Source organism: Polistes fuscatus, unplaced genomic scaffold (genome assembly GCF_010416935.1).
Source record: "Polistes fuscatus isolate 324 unplaced genomic scaffold, CU_Pfus_HIC Scaffold1, whole genome shotgun sequence".
In the NCBI taxonomy this organism is placed as follows: Eukaryota; Metazoa; Arthropoda; class Insecta; order Hymenoptera; family Vespidae; genus Polistes; species Polistes fuscatus.
This window is the reverse complement of record NW_025112997.1, coordinates 590,310-608,298: the sequence shown is the minus strand read 5'-3', so window position 1 is coordinate 608,298 and position 17,989 is coordinate 590,310. Positions and strand designations below refer to the sequence as shown.

Here is a 17,989-nt window from a genome sequence, read left to right as displayed (position 1 = left end):
AGTGCACGTGGTGATGTTGAGCGCGTTATACGTAGATTCGAGTATGTAAAGAAAGAATTCGCGCAATTTCAAAAGGCGGTGAGCGAGATAGATCATACCAACCCGCGCGATATAATGAAATTAAAGCTTAGAATTTCCAAAGTTGATAAGAATGTGGCAATATTAGAGGAGTTGATAGAAAAGACTTCCGGTGAAACGATGGGAACGCTGGTTGACGAAATTCACAATCATGTCGAGTCAGTCATCGACGCCAGGGCGGAGGCGGAATTGATCATTAATAGAGCTGAATCGGTAGCCACTTTAGACACAAATGCGCCTACTACGAATCTATTGTCTCCAGTTAGCACTACGGTTAGCAATCCGTCCGTAGATAGCATTTACAGAGTACCGGCGGTACAATTACCTCGTTTTGACGGGCAGCATGAGGAATGGCCGAGTTTCGCGGACACGTTTCAATCGGTGATAGGAGATAATCCCGCGATTCGCGATATACAAAAATTTGCATATTTGAAATCATGTTTATCGGGACCGGCCGCGGAGAAAATAAGAGTTTTGGAAATTACCGCGGATAATTATCCGATTGCGTGGAAGACCTTAGTCGAGTGCTATGACAATCCGTTAATATTAATAAATAAGCACGTACGAGCTATTTTAGAGGGTCCCCCTATTGACAGTGAATTTCCCTCGTCTTTAATTGCCGCGTCCGATGCGCTAAGCGCAAATTATAGGGCTTTAGTAGCGACTAAAAAAGTGTTTGTCGATCAATTTGCTATTGCCGCACATCTTTCGCGAGTGGATCCAGCAACACGGCTTCAATGGGAACAACGGTATTCCCGAGATGCTTTACCGACGGTAGACGAATTTGTGATATTTTTGCGCGATCGGGGAAATGCGCTAGTAAACTCCCAGCCGGCAGAACATTCTAAAAGAATTAACAATAGCAGAAGGAACGCACCGTTAGGACCCGAGAGAAATTTTCGCTCAAGGAATTTGATGCGTAACGAGCCGCGGTTTAATTCTCCGCGAAATTGGCCGCGAATTTCCGACCGAGGACAAGTTCAAGCGTATTCCACAAGCGCGACTGTCTCGTGTGGCATATGTCGCGAGAGGCATAACACATCGGAGTGTGAGCAGCTACTGAGAGCCGAGCCCGAGGAGCGCAGAAGAATCGTGGTTAACGCCAATTTGTGTTGTAATTGTTTACAAGCTGGTCACCGCGTATACACATGTATTAAGAATGACTGCTGCAGTAAGTGCAAGGCAGGCATCATGAGTTGTTACATGTGAGAGAGGCCGTTGCAGAAGGTGCAGCGGCGGGCATCACGAATTGTTGCGTTCGAACGGCGTCGGCGGTGCAGAATGCACATGTAGAGCTCCATCACTCGCAGGCACCCGCGCTGTTACTAACTGCAGTGGTGCATTTGCTGGATCGCGACGGCAGGCCGCACGAGTGTCGTGTGCTCCTGGATTCGGGTTCCGAAGCACATTTCTTAACGATCCGGTTCGCGAATCTTCTGCGAATAGCCAAACGGGACGTGAATGTACCCATTTCTGGCGTAAACCAAACGGAAACTAGAGTCAAACAGGCAATATTAGCAACGTTGAAATCGCGAACAGAAAATTACGCGTTAGAATTACAATTCTTATTATTACCCACTGTAACGAATAGGTTGCCTTCGCAACGAATTCCGCAAGAAGAATTGACTATACCGGCAGGGATCCAATTGGCAGATCCCAAGTTTTATGAGCCCGCGAATATCGACGCGATTCTCGGTGTCGAGATTTTTGCTTCACTATGGCGCGCAGGTCAGAGCATTAGGTTGAATGAAAATTTAATGGCACAAGGAACTGTACTAGGATGGCTCGTTATGAGCACAGGAAATACGCGCACTCCGCAGAGCGTTAATTGCCACACGGCCACGGTAGATTTGAACTCACAATTGGAAAAATTCTGGAAAATTGAGGAAGTAGCTGAGAGTAGTATTAGGTCGCACGAGGAAAATTTGTGCGAAGCACATTACAGAAGCAACACGCGACGGGATGATACTGGCAGATATATAGTGAGATTGCCCTTTAAGGAAGAAAATCAGTTAGGAGATTCGTATACGAGCGCGTTACGAAGATTTCACGCATTAGAGCGATCATTATCGCGCAAGCCGAAAATTAGAGATGAATATATTAAATTCTTATCCGAATATGAAGAACTAGGGCATATGACAAGGATAGAAGGGGGACCCCACGAAGATAGATTCTATTTACCGCATCATGCTGTATTAAAGCATACTAGTATTACGACCAAATTGCGAGTAGTGTTCGACGCGTCGGCAAAAACCAGCAACGGGAAATCTTTGAATAACGTATTAATGGTTGGCCCAACCATACAGGAGGATCTATTTGCACTTTTAGTAAGATTTAGATCACATGCTATTGCTATTACCGCGGACATCGCGAAGATGTATCGGCAGATAATAATTGATCCGCGCGATCGCAAATATCAAACTATACTGTGGCGTCGACAGGAAAGTGATCCCGTGAAAACATATAGATTAAATACAGTAACCTATGGAACTGCCTCCGCGTCGTTTTTAGCAACTCGTACGTTACATCAACTCGCGAGCGACGAATTTAACAGATTCCCGAGAGCTGCCATCGCGCTTAAAGAAGATTTCTATGTAGACGACTTGTTAACCGGAGCGCGTACGGTTAGGGAAGCGAAGCAAGTCCGCGACGAGTTAATAAGTATAACCGCAGGGGCAGGCATGCATTTGCGGCAATGGGCGTCAAATTGCGCCGAGATTCTAAAGGACTTAGATACCGCAGATAATAACATCATAAATTTAGATTCGTCAGGAACGATAAAAACATTAGGTGTTAATTGGAACGCGGCCGAAGACAACATAGGCTATACGGTAAAGCGAGCAGCTGATCCATCGAAGGTTACTAAGCGTGTTATATTGTCCGAAATTTCTCAGTTATTCGACCCGCTAGGTTTATTAGGACCGGTAGTAATCAACGCGAAATTGATGATGCAACGGCTATGGCAATTAAAATCAACATGGGACGAAGATGTCCCCGCCGATATATATAAAATATGGCAGGAGTTCCGCCAAAATCTCCACACGCTCGAGGAGATAAGGTTCGCGCGCAACGTAGCAGGTGATGGAGAAGAAATGGAAATGCATGGTTTTTGTGACGCGAGCGAAAGGGCTTACGGCGCGTGCATTTATGTTAAAACGTTAGGAAAAAATCCCACTTTACGATTAGTCTGCGCCAAATCCAAGGTAGCGCCGCTTAAAACGCAATCGCTTCCGCGACTAGAACTTTGCGGCGCCTTAATACTTCGCGTCTCTTTAAGGCCACTAAAAACGCTTTGCGTAGAAATGATTTCTGCCGTACAATATTTTGGACGGACTCTACGGTAGTTTTGCATTGGCTCAACACTCCGCCTCACACGTTAAAAACCTACGTAGCACATCGCGTAGCTGAAATTCAAGAGAGCACAGCTCGCGAGCTGTGGCGTCATGTATCGTCCGAACATAACCCCGCGGATTTAATTTCTCGCGGCGTTACACCTGCCGAACTCCGTGAAAGTAAGCTCTGGAAGTCCGGTCCTGTATGGCTTATCCAGCCGGAATCAAATTGGCCGCATAGTAGATTAGAACCAATCGAAATCCCGGAAAAGAAAAGGATTGTAACTCACGCAAGGGTAGCTACTCCGTTCGAACTATTTAGACGGTACTCCTCGTTCGTCAAATTAAAGCGCATTATCGCGTATTGCGTTAGATTCGCACGTAACTCGCGCAATTTAAAAGAGAAAAGAATAATGGGTGAGTTAACCGTGGACGAATTGAAAGGCGCGGAAATAATCGCGATTAGATTGATACAGGAAGAAGCATTTCCCGAGATCATCAAATTAATCAAGTCCGGTAAAGAGGTTTGCGCATCATTCTCCGTACTTAGCCCGTTTGTAGACAATTTAGGAATATTAAGAGTTGGAGGTAGATTGGCAAGGAGCAACTTGCCATACGAGCAAAGGCATCCCGCATTATTGCCGAAAGACCATACAATTACAAACGCGATAATACGCGAAAAGCACCATCAAATAGGGCACGGTGGTACGCAAGCCACTTTGAACGCACTTCGCGAATCGTTTTGGCCAATAAATGGGCGAAGTAGCGTTAAGCGCGTAATATATAAATGCATTACTTGTCGACGTTTAAAACCCGCTACGCCGCAATATCCTATGAGTGATCTACCTGCCAGTCGTCTTCTACCGAATCGTCCGTTTATCCACACCGGCGTAGATTTCTGCGGTCCGTTATTCATCAAGGAAAGGCAACACCGGAACCGTGGTCGCGCGAAAATATATGTGGCGGTATTCGTCTGCTTTAGCACCAAGGCCGTTCATTTAGAACTCGTGAATGATCTAACGACTGAAGCATTTTTAGCAGCTTTGCGTAGATTTATGGCACGCCGTGGAAAATGTTCGGACATATATTCCGACAACGCGACTAATTTCGTAGGTGCGGCGAACGAACTAGAAGCGCGCGTCTCGCGAAGTTTGGTAAATGAAGGAATCAAGTGGCATTTCATCCCACCCCGTTCCCCCCATTTTGGAGGTCTATGGGAGGCGGCCGTAAAATCATTTAAATATCATTAGTTCGAATTATAGGCGAGACATTGCTATCTTACGAGGCATTATTAACATACGTCCTCGAGATAGAGGCGATTCTTAACTCGCGTCCTATCACGCCTCTGTCTAATGACCCGAATGATTTGCGCGCTCTTACACCTGGGCATTTTCTAATTGGAAATTCGTTTACGAGTTTGCCAGAGGACGAATACAGGGATATACCATCCGGGCGCCTGTCCCAATGGCAGCACGTACAGCAGATGAGACAGCATTTTTGGAACCGATGGAATAAGGAATATTTGAACGAGCAGACGGTCCGTAAAAAATGGCACAGAGGCACAGCAGACAAAATAAGTCCGGGTACACTAGTCATCTTGCGAGAAGATAATTCCCCTCCACTCAAATGGTCATTAGGACGTATCGCGGAAGTACATAAAGGAGCCGACGGTATAGCACGCGTGGCGAGCGTAAAAACTGCCAACGGTCTTGTAAAGCGCGGTATTAAACGTCTTTCTCCTTTAAAGCGATTTATAAAAAAAAAAAAAAAATTTTTTCTTTTTGTAATTCAGTCGCGTTAATTACTGAATATGTATTGTAATATGCGGTTAACAGTATGTATATATAGTTTATAATTTGTATTTAAGTGTGCGCATTTTGGTTTTTAAATTTTGAACGGTGCCCGTTCAAGGGGGGGGGTATGTTGCGTATCCCACGCAACGAGTGAGTAGGGCGAAGCACCTAGGCGCGTACGGCCCTGCCAAAGCGTTAGACGCGTGCGACAAAGCAATATCGTTGTTTTAGTGGTAACCACGGTAGCGCTAAGATGCCTGCAAGGGCTCTTTCTTTATTCTAGCTCGCGTTCTCCCACTACATTTATACGCCAATCATATGTATCGACAGCCGCGTTATGCTCGGACTTTTCGGTGATTGGTGCAGCATTGCATCGCCTTTTGGTATAAAAGCCAGCGCGTTTTTGCGCCTGTTGTCACTCTGGATTCATCGCTCGAGATTCATCTAGCTGAGACTTGCGAGAACTACTTCAAGGAGAATTCTTTGTATTGCGTAATACCATATCATCTAAGTTCGGCCAGCGACAAGGGACAAAGGCGGTCCTGCACTTGGCCAGAATTATCCGGATTTGTGGATTCTTCTTCATCGTTTTCAACCAGGGTTTTTATGCCGAAAGGCTTTTCCCTGACGAGCCAAATAAAGCGTAGTTTTTAGTACTGATTGGGCTCAAATAAAGTTGTTATTGTGTTCTTTATTTTCCTATCCTCCTTCCCATTAATAAGGAATCTCGATATCACTCGTAAGGGCATTTTTCGATTCACTACTATCCACTGGAGTACCGATTAAGGCATCGGTCGCATCAACAAACTCAAAAACAAGCAAATTTTAAAATGTTTTAATAATGTCATTTTAAAGCTCTTTAAATTCCTTATAACCTGATGCTAAACATAAGTGTTTAATATACATAGGTTGTCTAAAAAAATAATATTTATAAACAAAAACTTTAATTACTCGAAAACTAGAAAATTTTAAAATTTTAAAAAATGATAATTTTAAAGTTTTTTAATGCTCTAAAACTTGATTTAAAACTTAAGTTTTTAAAATATACAGTGTTTTTAAATCAAAAGAAGAATCTGTAAACAAAACTTTCATAACTCGAAAACTATAAGGTGTAAAAATAAGTTTCCGCCGTTTTTTATTAAAAATTAAGTATTTATTCTAAAAGAATGGTAATTTTAAGGTTATTTAAAATACTGTCCATCACTTGCAATGACTTTTTCTCAACTCTCAGGCAACATTTGGATCCCACGTCGGAAGAACTCCTTGTCTTTTGAGGCTATCTACGAATCAACCCAATTTTTGGTATCTTCATATTATTTGAACCGCTGCTCCGACAGAGCATGTGCTATGGACCGAAATAGGTGATAATCGGACGGTGCAATGTCTGGTGAATACGGCGGGTGGGGTAACACTTCCCAATCAAGTGTTTCCAAATACTTTTTCACGGGAGCCGCTACATGTGGACGAGCATTGTCATGCAGGAGAATAATTTTTTCGTTTCTAGAATAGTATTGAGGGCGTTTTTCCTTCAGAGCTCGGCTCAATCTCATTAATTGTGTTCGATAGAGGGCTCCGGTGATTGTTTCGCTCGGATTAAGCAACTCATAATACACTACACCCAGCTGATCCCACCAAATACACAGCATGAGTTTTTTTCCGTGAATATTCGGTTTTGCTGTTGATGTTGACGCATGGCTTGGTAATCCCCATGATTTTCTTCTTTTTGGATTATCATAATGTATCCATTTCTCGTCACCAGTGATGATACGATGTAAAAAACCCTTTTTTTTATGTCTAGCAAGCAGTATTTCACTTAAGCATAATCGGCGTTCAATATCTCTCGGCTTTAATTCGTACGGAACCCAATTTCCTTGTTTATTAATCATTCCTAATGATTTTAAACGATGTGAGACTGCTTGCTGAGTGACTTCTAATGTTACAGCAAGTTCTTTTTGTGTTTGAGATTAATCTTCCTCCAATATTTCCTCCAATTCTGCATCCTCGTAAATTTTTGGCCTTCCACTGCGATCTTTGTCTTCTACGTTGAAATCACCGTTTTTAAACTTTTGAAACCACAACCAACACGTTCTCTCACTCAAAGCAGTCTCACCATATGCTTCTACGAGCAATCGATGCGCCTCAGCAGCAGATTTCTTTATATTAAAGAAGTAAACAAATATTTCCCGCAAATGACGCTTATTTGGCTAAAATTTGGACATTTTCAACTAAAAAAATTATATTTAACCAATATGAAATCAAAAATATTAATAGGTTATGTTGTTCTTAAACGTCCAAACTAATTTTTAAGCAGGATATCATCTGCGAAAGTTAACGGAAACTCCGCGTCGCGCTATCTACATTTAAACGGCGGAAACTTATCTGTACACCTAATAACAAATTTTAAAATAATTTAAAGTAGTAATTTTAGTGCTCTTTAATTGCCTTATAACCAGATGCTAAACAAAAGTGTTTAATATACATAAGTAGTCTGAAAAAAAAAAAGAATCAATACACAAAAACTTTAATTACTCGAAAACTAACAAATTTTAAAATGCTATAAAATAGTTTTTTTAAAGCGCTTTTAATGCCCAACAACATAATTTTAAGCAAAAGTATTTCAAATACATAGAGTGTCCAAAAAAAGATGTATTTTGTAAACATAAACTTTAATAACTCGAAAACTATAAAATTCTAAGATGATACAAGATTGTCATTTCAAAGCTCTTTTAATGCTCTACAACCTGATTTAAAACTTAAGTATTTAAAATATATAGAGTTTTAAACAAAAAGTAGGAGTCTGTACACAAAAACTTCAATTACTCGAAAACTAACAAATTTAAAATAATTTAACGAAGTCATTGTAACGTTGTCATTTTAAAGCAGTAATTTTAAAGCTTTTTAATGACCTATAACTTGATGCTAAACATAATTATTTAATAAACATAGGGTGTTTAAAAAAAAAGAATGAATCTGTACACAAAACCTTTAATCACTCGAAAACTAACAAATTTTAAAATGCTATAAAATGGTCATTTTAAAGCTCTTTTGATGATTAACAAATTAATGTTAAGCAAAAGTATTTAAAATACAAAGGGTGACTAAAAAAAAGATGTATTTTGTACAGGAAACTTTAATAACTCGAAAACAAACAAAATTTAAAATTGTACGATCGGAATCGATCATAGCCGAAAATCGATTGTAACTAAAATACGAGATTACTATGCGCCCACTAAATCGATAGAGAGTTACTAGTAACTAGCATCTATAACCCCCACCACTCGACCGTCGAGTGAGGGCACCCTGCAGGGCACAATACGAAAGACACGCATTCTATTCAACCGCTGGACGCCTACGAGGACACTTGGAGACAAATTAATCGGAGGCAAAGAGCGAGAGGAGCATAGAAAGACAAGGAGTTTATCTATTAAACGAAAGTATCTTACAGATACTACAAATACGATCGTGAGAGGTAGAGGCGATAATTAACGGTGAGAGATATAAGTTCTATTTCTTTCAACTTGATTACTCATCCGGGTAATCGTGACGAGAAGTGATCACGGACTATGTCCGTTATCCATCGTCGTCCATTGTACTGATAACAACAGGGTTTTTTGCCGCAAGGCCTTTTCCCTGACGAGCCAATAAAGCATTGCACTTATTGGCTCAACCACGTGTTTTATTTTATTCTAATACACCTTTTCACCTCCTTATAATAAGCTTAATCCAATCGCCGGAGGACTCCGTGTTGGAGGAATTTTGGCAAATACAAAAATAGTACAACATAATCATTTTAAAGTTCTTTTAATTACCTTAAACTTGATGCTTAACACAAGTATTTAAAATATATAGGGTGTTTAAAAAAAAAGATGTTATTTCTACACATAAACTTTAATAACTCAAAAATTAGCAATTGTAAAATTGTACAACATAATCATTTTAAAGCTCTTTTAATGCCCAACAACATTATGTTAAGCAAAAGTATATAAAATACATAGGGTGTTTAAAGAAAAAGAGGATCTTTGTAGACATAAACTTTAATAACTCGAAAACTAACAAATTCTATAATTGTATAACATGGTCATTTTAAAGCTAATTTAATGCTCTACAACCTTATTTAAAACGTACGTATTTGAAATATATAGTTTTAACCAAAAAGAAGGAGTCTGTTCGCAAAAACTTCAATTACTCGAAAACTAACAAATTTTAAAATAATTTAATGCAGTCATTTTAAAGTTGTCATTTTAAAGCAGTAATTTTAAAGCTCTTTTAATAACCTAAAACTTGATGCTAAGCATAAGTATTTAAATATATAGGGTTTTAAAATAAAGAAGGAATCTGTAAACAAAAACTTCAGTAACTCAAAAACAAGCAAATATGAAAATGTTTTAATTCTGTCATTTTAAAGCTCTTTAAATTTCTTATAACCTAATGCTAAACATAAGTGTTTTATATACATAGGTTGTCTAAGAAACAAGAAAGGATATAAATAAAACTCTAATTATTTGAAAAAAAGGAACTTTTAAAATGTTTTAAAATAGCTACTTATAACCTCTTTAAATGCGTTATAACCTGATGCTAATCATAATTGTTTAAACACATAGGGTGTTTAAAAAAAAAGATGTAATTTCTACACATAAACTTTAATAACTCAAAAACTAGCAAATTGTAAAATGGTACAACATAATCATTTTAAAGCTCTTTTAATTCCCAACAAATAAGGTTAAGCAAAAGTATACAAAATTCATAGGGTGTTTAAAAAAAAAGAGGTTCTTTGTAGACATAAACTTTAATAACTTGAAACTAACAAATTCTAAAATTGTATAACATGGTCATTTTAAAGATAATTTAATTCTTAACAACCTGATTCAAAACTTAGGTATACAATATATATAGATTTTTAAACAAAAAGTAGGAGTCTTTACACAAAAACTTCAATTACTCTAAATCTAACAAATTCTTAAATTGTATATCATGGTAATTTTAAAGCTAATTTATTGCTCTACAACCTGATTTAAAACTTAAGTATTTAAAATATATAGAGTTTTAAACAAAAAGATGGATTCTGTACAAAAACTTTAATTACTAGAAAACTAACAAATTTAAAATGCTATATTATTGTCATTTTAAAGCTCTTTTAATGCCCAACAACATATGCTAAGCAAAAGTATTTAAAATACATAAGTTGTTTAAAAAATAGATGTACTTTGTATACGTAAACTTTAATATTTCTAAAACTAACAAATTGTAAAATTGTACAACATAATCATTTTAAAGCTTTTTTAATGACCTAAAACTTGATGCTAAACACAAGTTATTAAAATATAGGGGTGTTTAAAAAAAAAGAAGGAATCTGTACACAAAAACTTTAATCACTCAAAAACTATTAAATTTTAAAATGCTATAACATGGTCATTTTAAAGCTCTAAAAATGCCCAACAACATAATGTTAAGCAAAAGTATTTCAAATACATAGGACGTTTAAAAAAAAAGAATAACTTTTTAGACATAAACTTAATAACTCGTAAATTAACAAATTCTAAAATTGTATAACATAGTAATTTTAAAGCTTTTTAATGCTCTACAACCTGATTTAAAACTTAAGTATTTAAAATATATAAAGTTTTAAACAAAAAGTAGGAGTATCTACACAAATACTTCAATTACTCGAAAAGTAACAATTTAAAATATTTAACGAAGACATTGTAACGTTGTCATTTTAAAGCTCTTTAATGACCTATAACTTGATGCTAAACATAATTATTTAATAAACATAAGGTGTATAAAAAAAAAGAATGAATCTGTACACAAAAATTTTGATTACTCCAAAAAAGAAACTGTAAAAATGTTTGAAAATAGCTATTTATAAGCTTTTTAAATGCCTTATAACCTAATGCTAAACATAAGTGTTTAATATACATAGGTTGACAAAAAACAAGAAGGAATCTATAACCAAAATTTAATTACTCGGAAAAAATCAATTTTTAAAATGTTTTATTATAGCTACTTATAATCTCTTTAAATGCCTTATAACCTGATGCTAAACATAAGTGTTTAATATACATAGGTTGTCTAAAAAAAAAAATAATTTATACCCGATAACTTTAAACTCGCCTGCATGATCGCAGATCAGCGATCATGTTGCCGGTCCTAAGCCCGGGAAAAGGAGGAAGGTTGTTGGATCAGGTTAGCTCCCTACCCAACGTAAAAAAAAGACTACGGCTCATAGAACCGACACTCTGCCTCGGAATAGGACGGATATACAGATGACGACACATGCAAGGAAAAGGACAACGAAATGGAAGAAAGAACATATAATGCGTCTGGCTACCTGGAACATCAAATCATTTAATAATAAAGATCAAGAAACCCTAAAGAACTGAAAGATAATAACATCGATATATGCGCCTTACAAGAAACCAAAAAGAAAGGCAAAGGACAAATACAGTACGAAGATTACTTAGTTATCTATAGTGGAGTCGAAAAAAATTCAGTGCAAAGGAAGGGGTAGCCATCGCAGTTTCTAAGAAGTATCAAAACAACATACAAGAGTGTAACTACGTATCTTCACGAATCTTGGTTGTAAAAATGGAAGCGGAAATCAAATATTAAATATAGTGTCAATTTATGCACCCGAAGATAATAAAACAAAGAATAAAGAGAAGCCTGCTACGACAAACTATAAAATTTATTCGGATCATTACCAAGTAACCAACAAATGATAATCCTTGGAGATTTTAACGCCCGCATCGGAAACGAAATAATACCTGGAATAAAACAAAGGTTCAACGAAAACGTGTTAAATGACAATGGAGAACTAATGACACAGCTATGCACATTTAACGAGCTAAGAATTAATAATACATTTTACAATCATAAGGAACACTATAAATTTACATACAGCAACACCAGAGGCTTCAGGTCTACAATTGATTACATTGTTACCAACAGATACGTCCAACCAAACCAAATATTAGATATCAGGACGTTAAATTCCGCGAATGTAGGAAGCGATCATAGCCTGCTATTAGCAAAGATAAGAATGAAGTTTAAACCCCAAAGAAATCTTGCACGAGCAACTCAAGAATTGAAAATAAACATCGAGTCACTATGGAACTTACCAACCAAACAACTATACGAGAACAGGTTGAAAGAAAAAATCGAAAAAACCCAATAAAAGAAGAAGATAACATAAACATAGCCTGGAAGAAACTAAGAACCAACATTTTAGAAGCTGCATATGAAGCCCTGGGAACACGAACTGTAAAAAACCGGGCTAGAATGATCAAAACTCCTTGGTTCCGCCCAGAGATTAAGGAAATATGCAAAAAAAAAAAATAGCATACCTTAACTATAGGACATTACGAACACCTGAATCATACGAAATGTATAGACGAATCCGGAATCAAACAGCGACATTAGTAAGGCAAACAAAACAACATCATTGGGAGATTTTTTCGAAGAGAATGGAGAGTGACTTCTATGGACTCCAAAAACAAATCTGGCGATTTATTAGAAATCAATGAAAGGAGGTCAATGAAATGATAGAAACAAACCAGATCACAAAAGAAAATTGGATTAACTATCTAACAGAGCTCTATAAATCAGAAGAACCTCAAACGGAACTAAATACGCCAGAAATAATAACCAGAAACGACATACAAATTGAGTCCAGTGATGTAGAAACAGCTATTCGGAGACTAAAGAATAGGAAGAGCTCAGGGCAAGATGGCATCCAAAACGAGTTAATAAAATATGGTGGCCAACGTCTCACACAACAACTAACATTCCTAATCCAAAAATATTAGGTGTACAAATAAGTTTCTGCCGTTTTAATGTAGATAGCGCGGCGCGGAGTTTCCGTTAACTTTCGCAGATGATATCCTGCTTAAAAATTAGTTTGGACGTTTAAGAACAACATAACCTATTAATATTATTGATTTCATATTGGTAAAATATAATTTTTTATAGTTGAATATGTCCAAATTTGAGCCAAATAAGCGTCATTTGCAGGAAATATTAGTTTACTTCTTTAATATAAAGAAATCTGCTGCTGAGGCGCATCGATTGCTCGTAGAAGCATATGGTGAGACTGCTTTGAGTGAGAGAACGTGTCGTGAGTTGTTTCAAAAGTTTAAAAACGGTGATTTCGACGTAGAAGACAAAGATCGCAGTGGAAGGCCAAAAATTTACGAGGATGCAGAATTGGAGGAAATATTGGAGGAAGATTCATCTCAAACACAAAAAGAACTTGCTGTAACGTTAGAAGTCACTCAGCAAGCAGTCTCACATCGTTTAAAATCATTAGGAATGATTAATAAACAAGGAAATTGGGTTCCGTACGAATTAAAGCCGAGAGATATTGAACGCCGATTATGCTTAAGAGAAATACTGCTTGCTAGACATAAAAAAAAGGGTTTTTTACATCGTATCATCACTGGTGACGAGAAATGGATAATTATGATAATCCAAAAAGAAGAAAATCATGGGGATTACCAAGCTATTCGTCAACATCAACAGCAAAACCGAATATTCACGGAAAAAAACTCATGCTGTGTATTTGGTGGGATCAGCTGGATGTAGTGTATTATGAGTCGCTCAATCCGAGCGAAACAATCACCGGAGCTCTCTATCGAACACAATTAATGCGATTGAGCCGAGCTCTGAAGGAAAAACGCCCTCAATACTATTCTAGACACGAAAAATTATTCTCCTGCATGACAATGCTCGTCCACATGTAGCGGCTGCCGTGAAAAAGTATTTGGAAACACTTGATTGGGAAGTGTTACCCTACCCGCCGTATTCACCAGACATTGCACCGTCCGATTATCACCTATTTCGGTCCATAGCACATGCTCTGTCGGAGCAGCGGTTCAAATCATATGAAGATACCAAAAATTGGGTTGATTCGTGGATAGCCACAAAAGACAAGGAGTTCTTCCGACGTGGGATCCGAATGTTGCCTGAGAGATGGGAAAAAGTCATTGCAAGTGATGGACAGTATTTTAAATAACCTTAAAATTACCATTCTTCTAGAATAAATACTTAATTTTTAATAAAAAAACGGCGGAAACTTATTTGTACACCTAATACTATGCCAACACAAAATACCCGACGAATGGCGAACTAGTACAACTATAGTTATGTGTAAAAAGGAGACAAAAAGCTGCCTACAAACTACAGGGGAATAAATCTTTTAAACACTTCATTAAAACTAACAACAAAGATTATAACGAATAAAATTAACAGCTTAACGAATCTAGAAGACGAACAGCAGGGATTCAAATCAGGCAGATCGTGCACAGACGCGGTTTTCATCATAAGACAGATAACAGAAAAATCAATTGAATACAACAGACCAGCATATATGTGTTTCATTGATTTGGAAAAGGCATTCGACCGAGTGCAGTTAAAGAATGTTATACACCGCCTCTATAACCGGCAAATTCCGAACAATCTTATCAAGACCATAGAAGACATCTATAGAAACAATAAGATCCAAGCAAAGATAAATGGCGCCTTGACTGAACCGATTGATGCAGGTCGTGGTATCCGACAAGGGGATTCCCTAAGTCCCCTGCTTTTTAACATCATTATAGACGAAATAATAAAAAACGTAAGACTGCTAAAAGGATATAAAATGGGCAACGAAGAAATAACCATCCTATGCTATGCTGATGACGCTGTATTAGTGGCCGAAAATGAGGATGATCTACAACGTCTACTACACCGATTTAACTGCATAACTAAATCATTCAATATGAAAATATCGGCCCAGTAAAACTAAATGCATGACAACATCAAAGACACCGTTAAGATGCAAACTGGAAATTGAAGGGAAGGTTATTCAGCAGGAAATGAGATTTAAGTACCTAGGAATAGAAATCTCAGGATATGGTGATGTTGAAGCAGAGGTAAGAGAACAGACAATGAAGGCATCCAGAATAGCGGGTTGTTTGAATGACACAATATGGCGACACAAAAACATGGACATAGAGACCAAAGAAAGAATTTACAAGGCAATGGTAAAACCTATTATATCACTTACCGCAGAAACTCGACCAGACACGGCGAAAACGAAACAGTTACTAGAGACAACCGAAATGAGAGTTCTTCGCAGAATAGCTGGAAAAACACTACTGGATCGAGAGAGAAGTGAAGATATAAGAAGAACATGCAAAGTGGAAAACATTAACGAATGGATACTAAAAAGAAAAAAAGAATGGAACGAACATATCAACAGAATGGACAACGGAAGAATTGTCAGAATTTCACGGGATAAGTCACCGGTTGGCCGCAGAAGCACGGGGCGCCCACGAAAACGATGGTGCGACAATTTAACAGTGCAATAGGCAGAAAAACGTCGTTACGAAACAGGCAATTTGCCTAAAGTAAAGAAAAAAGAAGAAGAAGAAAACAAAACTTTAATTACTCGAAAACTAACAAATTTTAAAATTTTAAAACATGATCATTTTAAAGCTCTTTTAATGCTCTAAAACTTGATTTAAAACTTAAGTTTTTAAAGTATACAGGGTTTTTAAAACAAAAGAAGAAATCTGTAAACAAAAACTTTCATAACTCGAAAACTAACAAATTTTAGAATAATTTAAAGGAGTAATTTTAAAGCTCTTTAAATGCCTTAAAATTTCATGCTAATCATAATTATATAATACACATAGGGTGTTTAAAAAAAAGAAGAAATCTGTACACATAAACTTTAATTACTCGAAAACTAACAAATTTTAAACTGCATTAACATAGTCATATTAAGGCTCTTTTAATGATTAACAACATAATGTTAGGCAAAAGTATTTAAAATACACAGGGTGTCCAAAAAAAAAGATGTACTATTTACACAAAACTTTAATAACTCGAAAACTAACAAATGTAAAATGGTATAACATGGTCATTTTAAAGCTAATTTAATGCTCTACACCTAATTTAAAACTTAAGTATTTATATATATAGGGTTTTTAAAAAAAAGAAGGAATCTGTACATAAAAAGTTTGATTACTCGAAAAGAAGCAAATTTAAAAATGTTTTAATATCGTCATTTTAAAGCTCTTTACATAACTTATAACCTATGCTAAAAATAAGTGTTTAATATATAGGTTGTCTAAAAAAAGATAAGAAATCTGTACACAAAAACAATTACTCGAAAACTATCAAATTTTAAATTTTATAACATAGTCATTTTAAAGCTCTTTAAATGGCTTATAACCTAATGCTAACATAAGTGTTTAATATACATAGGTTGTTTAAAAAAAAAGAAGGCATGTATAACAAAGACTTAATTACTCGAAAAAAGCAACTTTCAAAATGTTTTAAAATAGCTGTTTATAAGCTCTTTATATGCCTTAAACCTGATGTTAAAATAAGTGTTAAAAATACGCAAATTGTCTAAAAAAAAGAAGACATGTATAAACAAAGACTTTAAATACTCGAAAAAAAGCAACTTTCAACTGTTTTAAAATAGCCTTTTTAAAGCTCCTTAGTCCAAAAAACATGAGGTTAAGCAAAAGTATTTAAAAAACAACGGTGTTTAGGAAAAAGAAGTACTTTGTAGACATAAACTTTAATAACTCGAAAACTAACAAATTCTGAAATAGTACAACATGGTAATTTTAAAGCTTTTTAATGCTCTACAACATGATTTAAAACTTAAGTTTTTTAAAACATATAGAGTTTTAAAACAAAAAGATGGAATCTGTACACAAAAACTTCAATTACTCGATAACTAACAAATTTAAATTAATTAACGCAGTCATTTTAAAGTTGTCATTTTAAAGAAGTAATTAAAGCTTTTTAAATGCCCTAAAATTTCATGCTAATCATAATTATTAATACACATATGGTGTTAAAAAAAAAGAAGGAATCTGTAAACAAAACTTTAATTACTCGAAAACTAACAAATTTTAAAATTCTAAACATTGTCATTTTAAACCCTTTTAATGCCCAACAACATAATGTTAAGCAAAAGTATGTAAAATACGTAGGGTTTCCAAAAAAAAATTTTTGTGCACAAAAACTTTAATAACTTGAAAACTAACAAATTTAAAATAATTTAACGATATCATTTAAATTGTCATTTTAAAGCAGTAATTTTAATGCTCTTTTAATGACCTAAAACTGATGCTAAACACAAGTATTTAAAATATATAGGATGTTTAAAAAAAAGAAGGAATCTGTACACAAAAACTTTAATTACTCGAAAACTAATAAATTTTACAAAATATTAACGCAGTCATTTTAAAGTTATCATTTTAAAGAAGTAATTTTAAAGCTCTTTTATTGACTAAGACTTATGCTAAACATATGTATTAAAATATATAGGGTGTTTATTAAAAAAGAATGAATGTGTAACAAAAAAACTTTAATTACTCGAAAAAAAGCAACTTTTAAAAGTTTTAAAATAGCTATTTAAAGGCTCTTTAAATGACGCTATAACCTGATGCTAACATAACAGTTTTAATATACACAGGTTGTCTAAAAAAAAAAGAAGGAATCTGTGCAAAAAACCTTAATTACTAGAAAAATAAAGCAAATTTTAAAATGTTATAACATAGTCATTTTAAAGCTCTTTTTAATGCTTTACTACCCGAATTAAAACTTAAGTATTTAAATAGATAGAGTTTTAAACAAAAAATTAGTCAGTACAACAAAAACTTCTATTACTCGAAAACTAACAAATTTAAAATAATTTAACGCAGTCAGTTTAAAAGTTGTCATTTTAAAGCAGTAATATTAAAGCTCTTTTAATGACCTAAACTTGGTGCTAAACCTAAGCAT

General features: G+C 35.7%; 1 protein-coding gene across 1 annotated transcript; it reads left to right on the top strand.

The window, feature by feature from the left end:
* Positions 1 to 114: 114 nt before the first annotated feature.
* On the top strand, positions 115 to 5,156 carry LOC122520496. The gene is made up of 3 exons (XM_043640554.1): positions 115 to 1,192; positions 1,255 to 3,199; positions 4,663 to 5,156. Exons 1-3 carry the CDS (start codon positions 115 to 117, stop codon positions 4,670 to 4,672), a joined length of 3,033 nt encoding a protein of 1,010 aa, XP_043496489.1. The 3' UTR covers positions 4,673 to 5,156.
* The last annotated feature ends 12,833 nt before the right edge of the window (positions 5,157 to 17,989 follow it).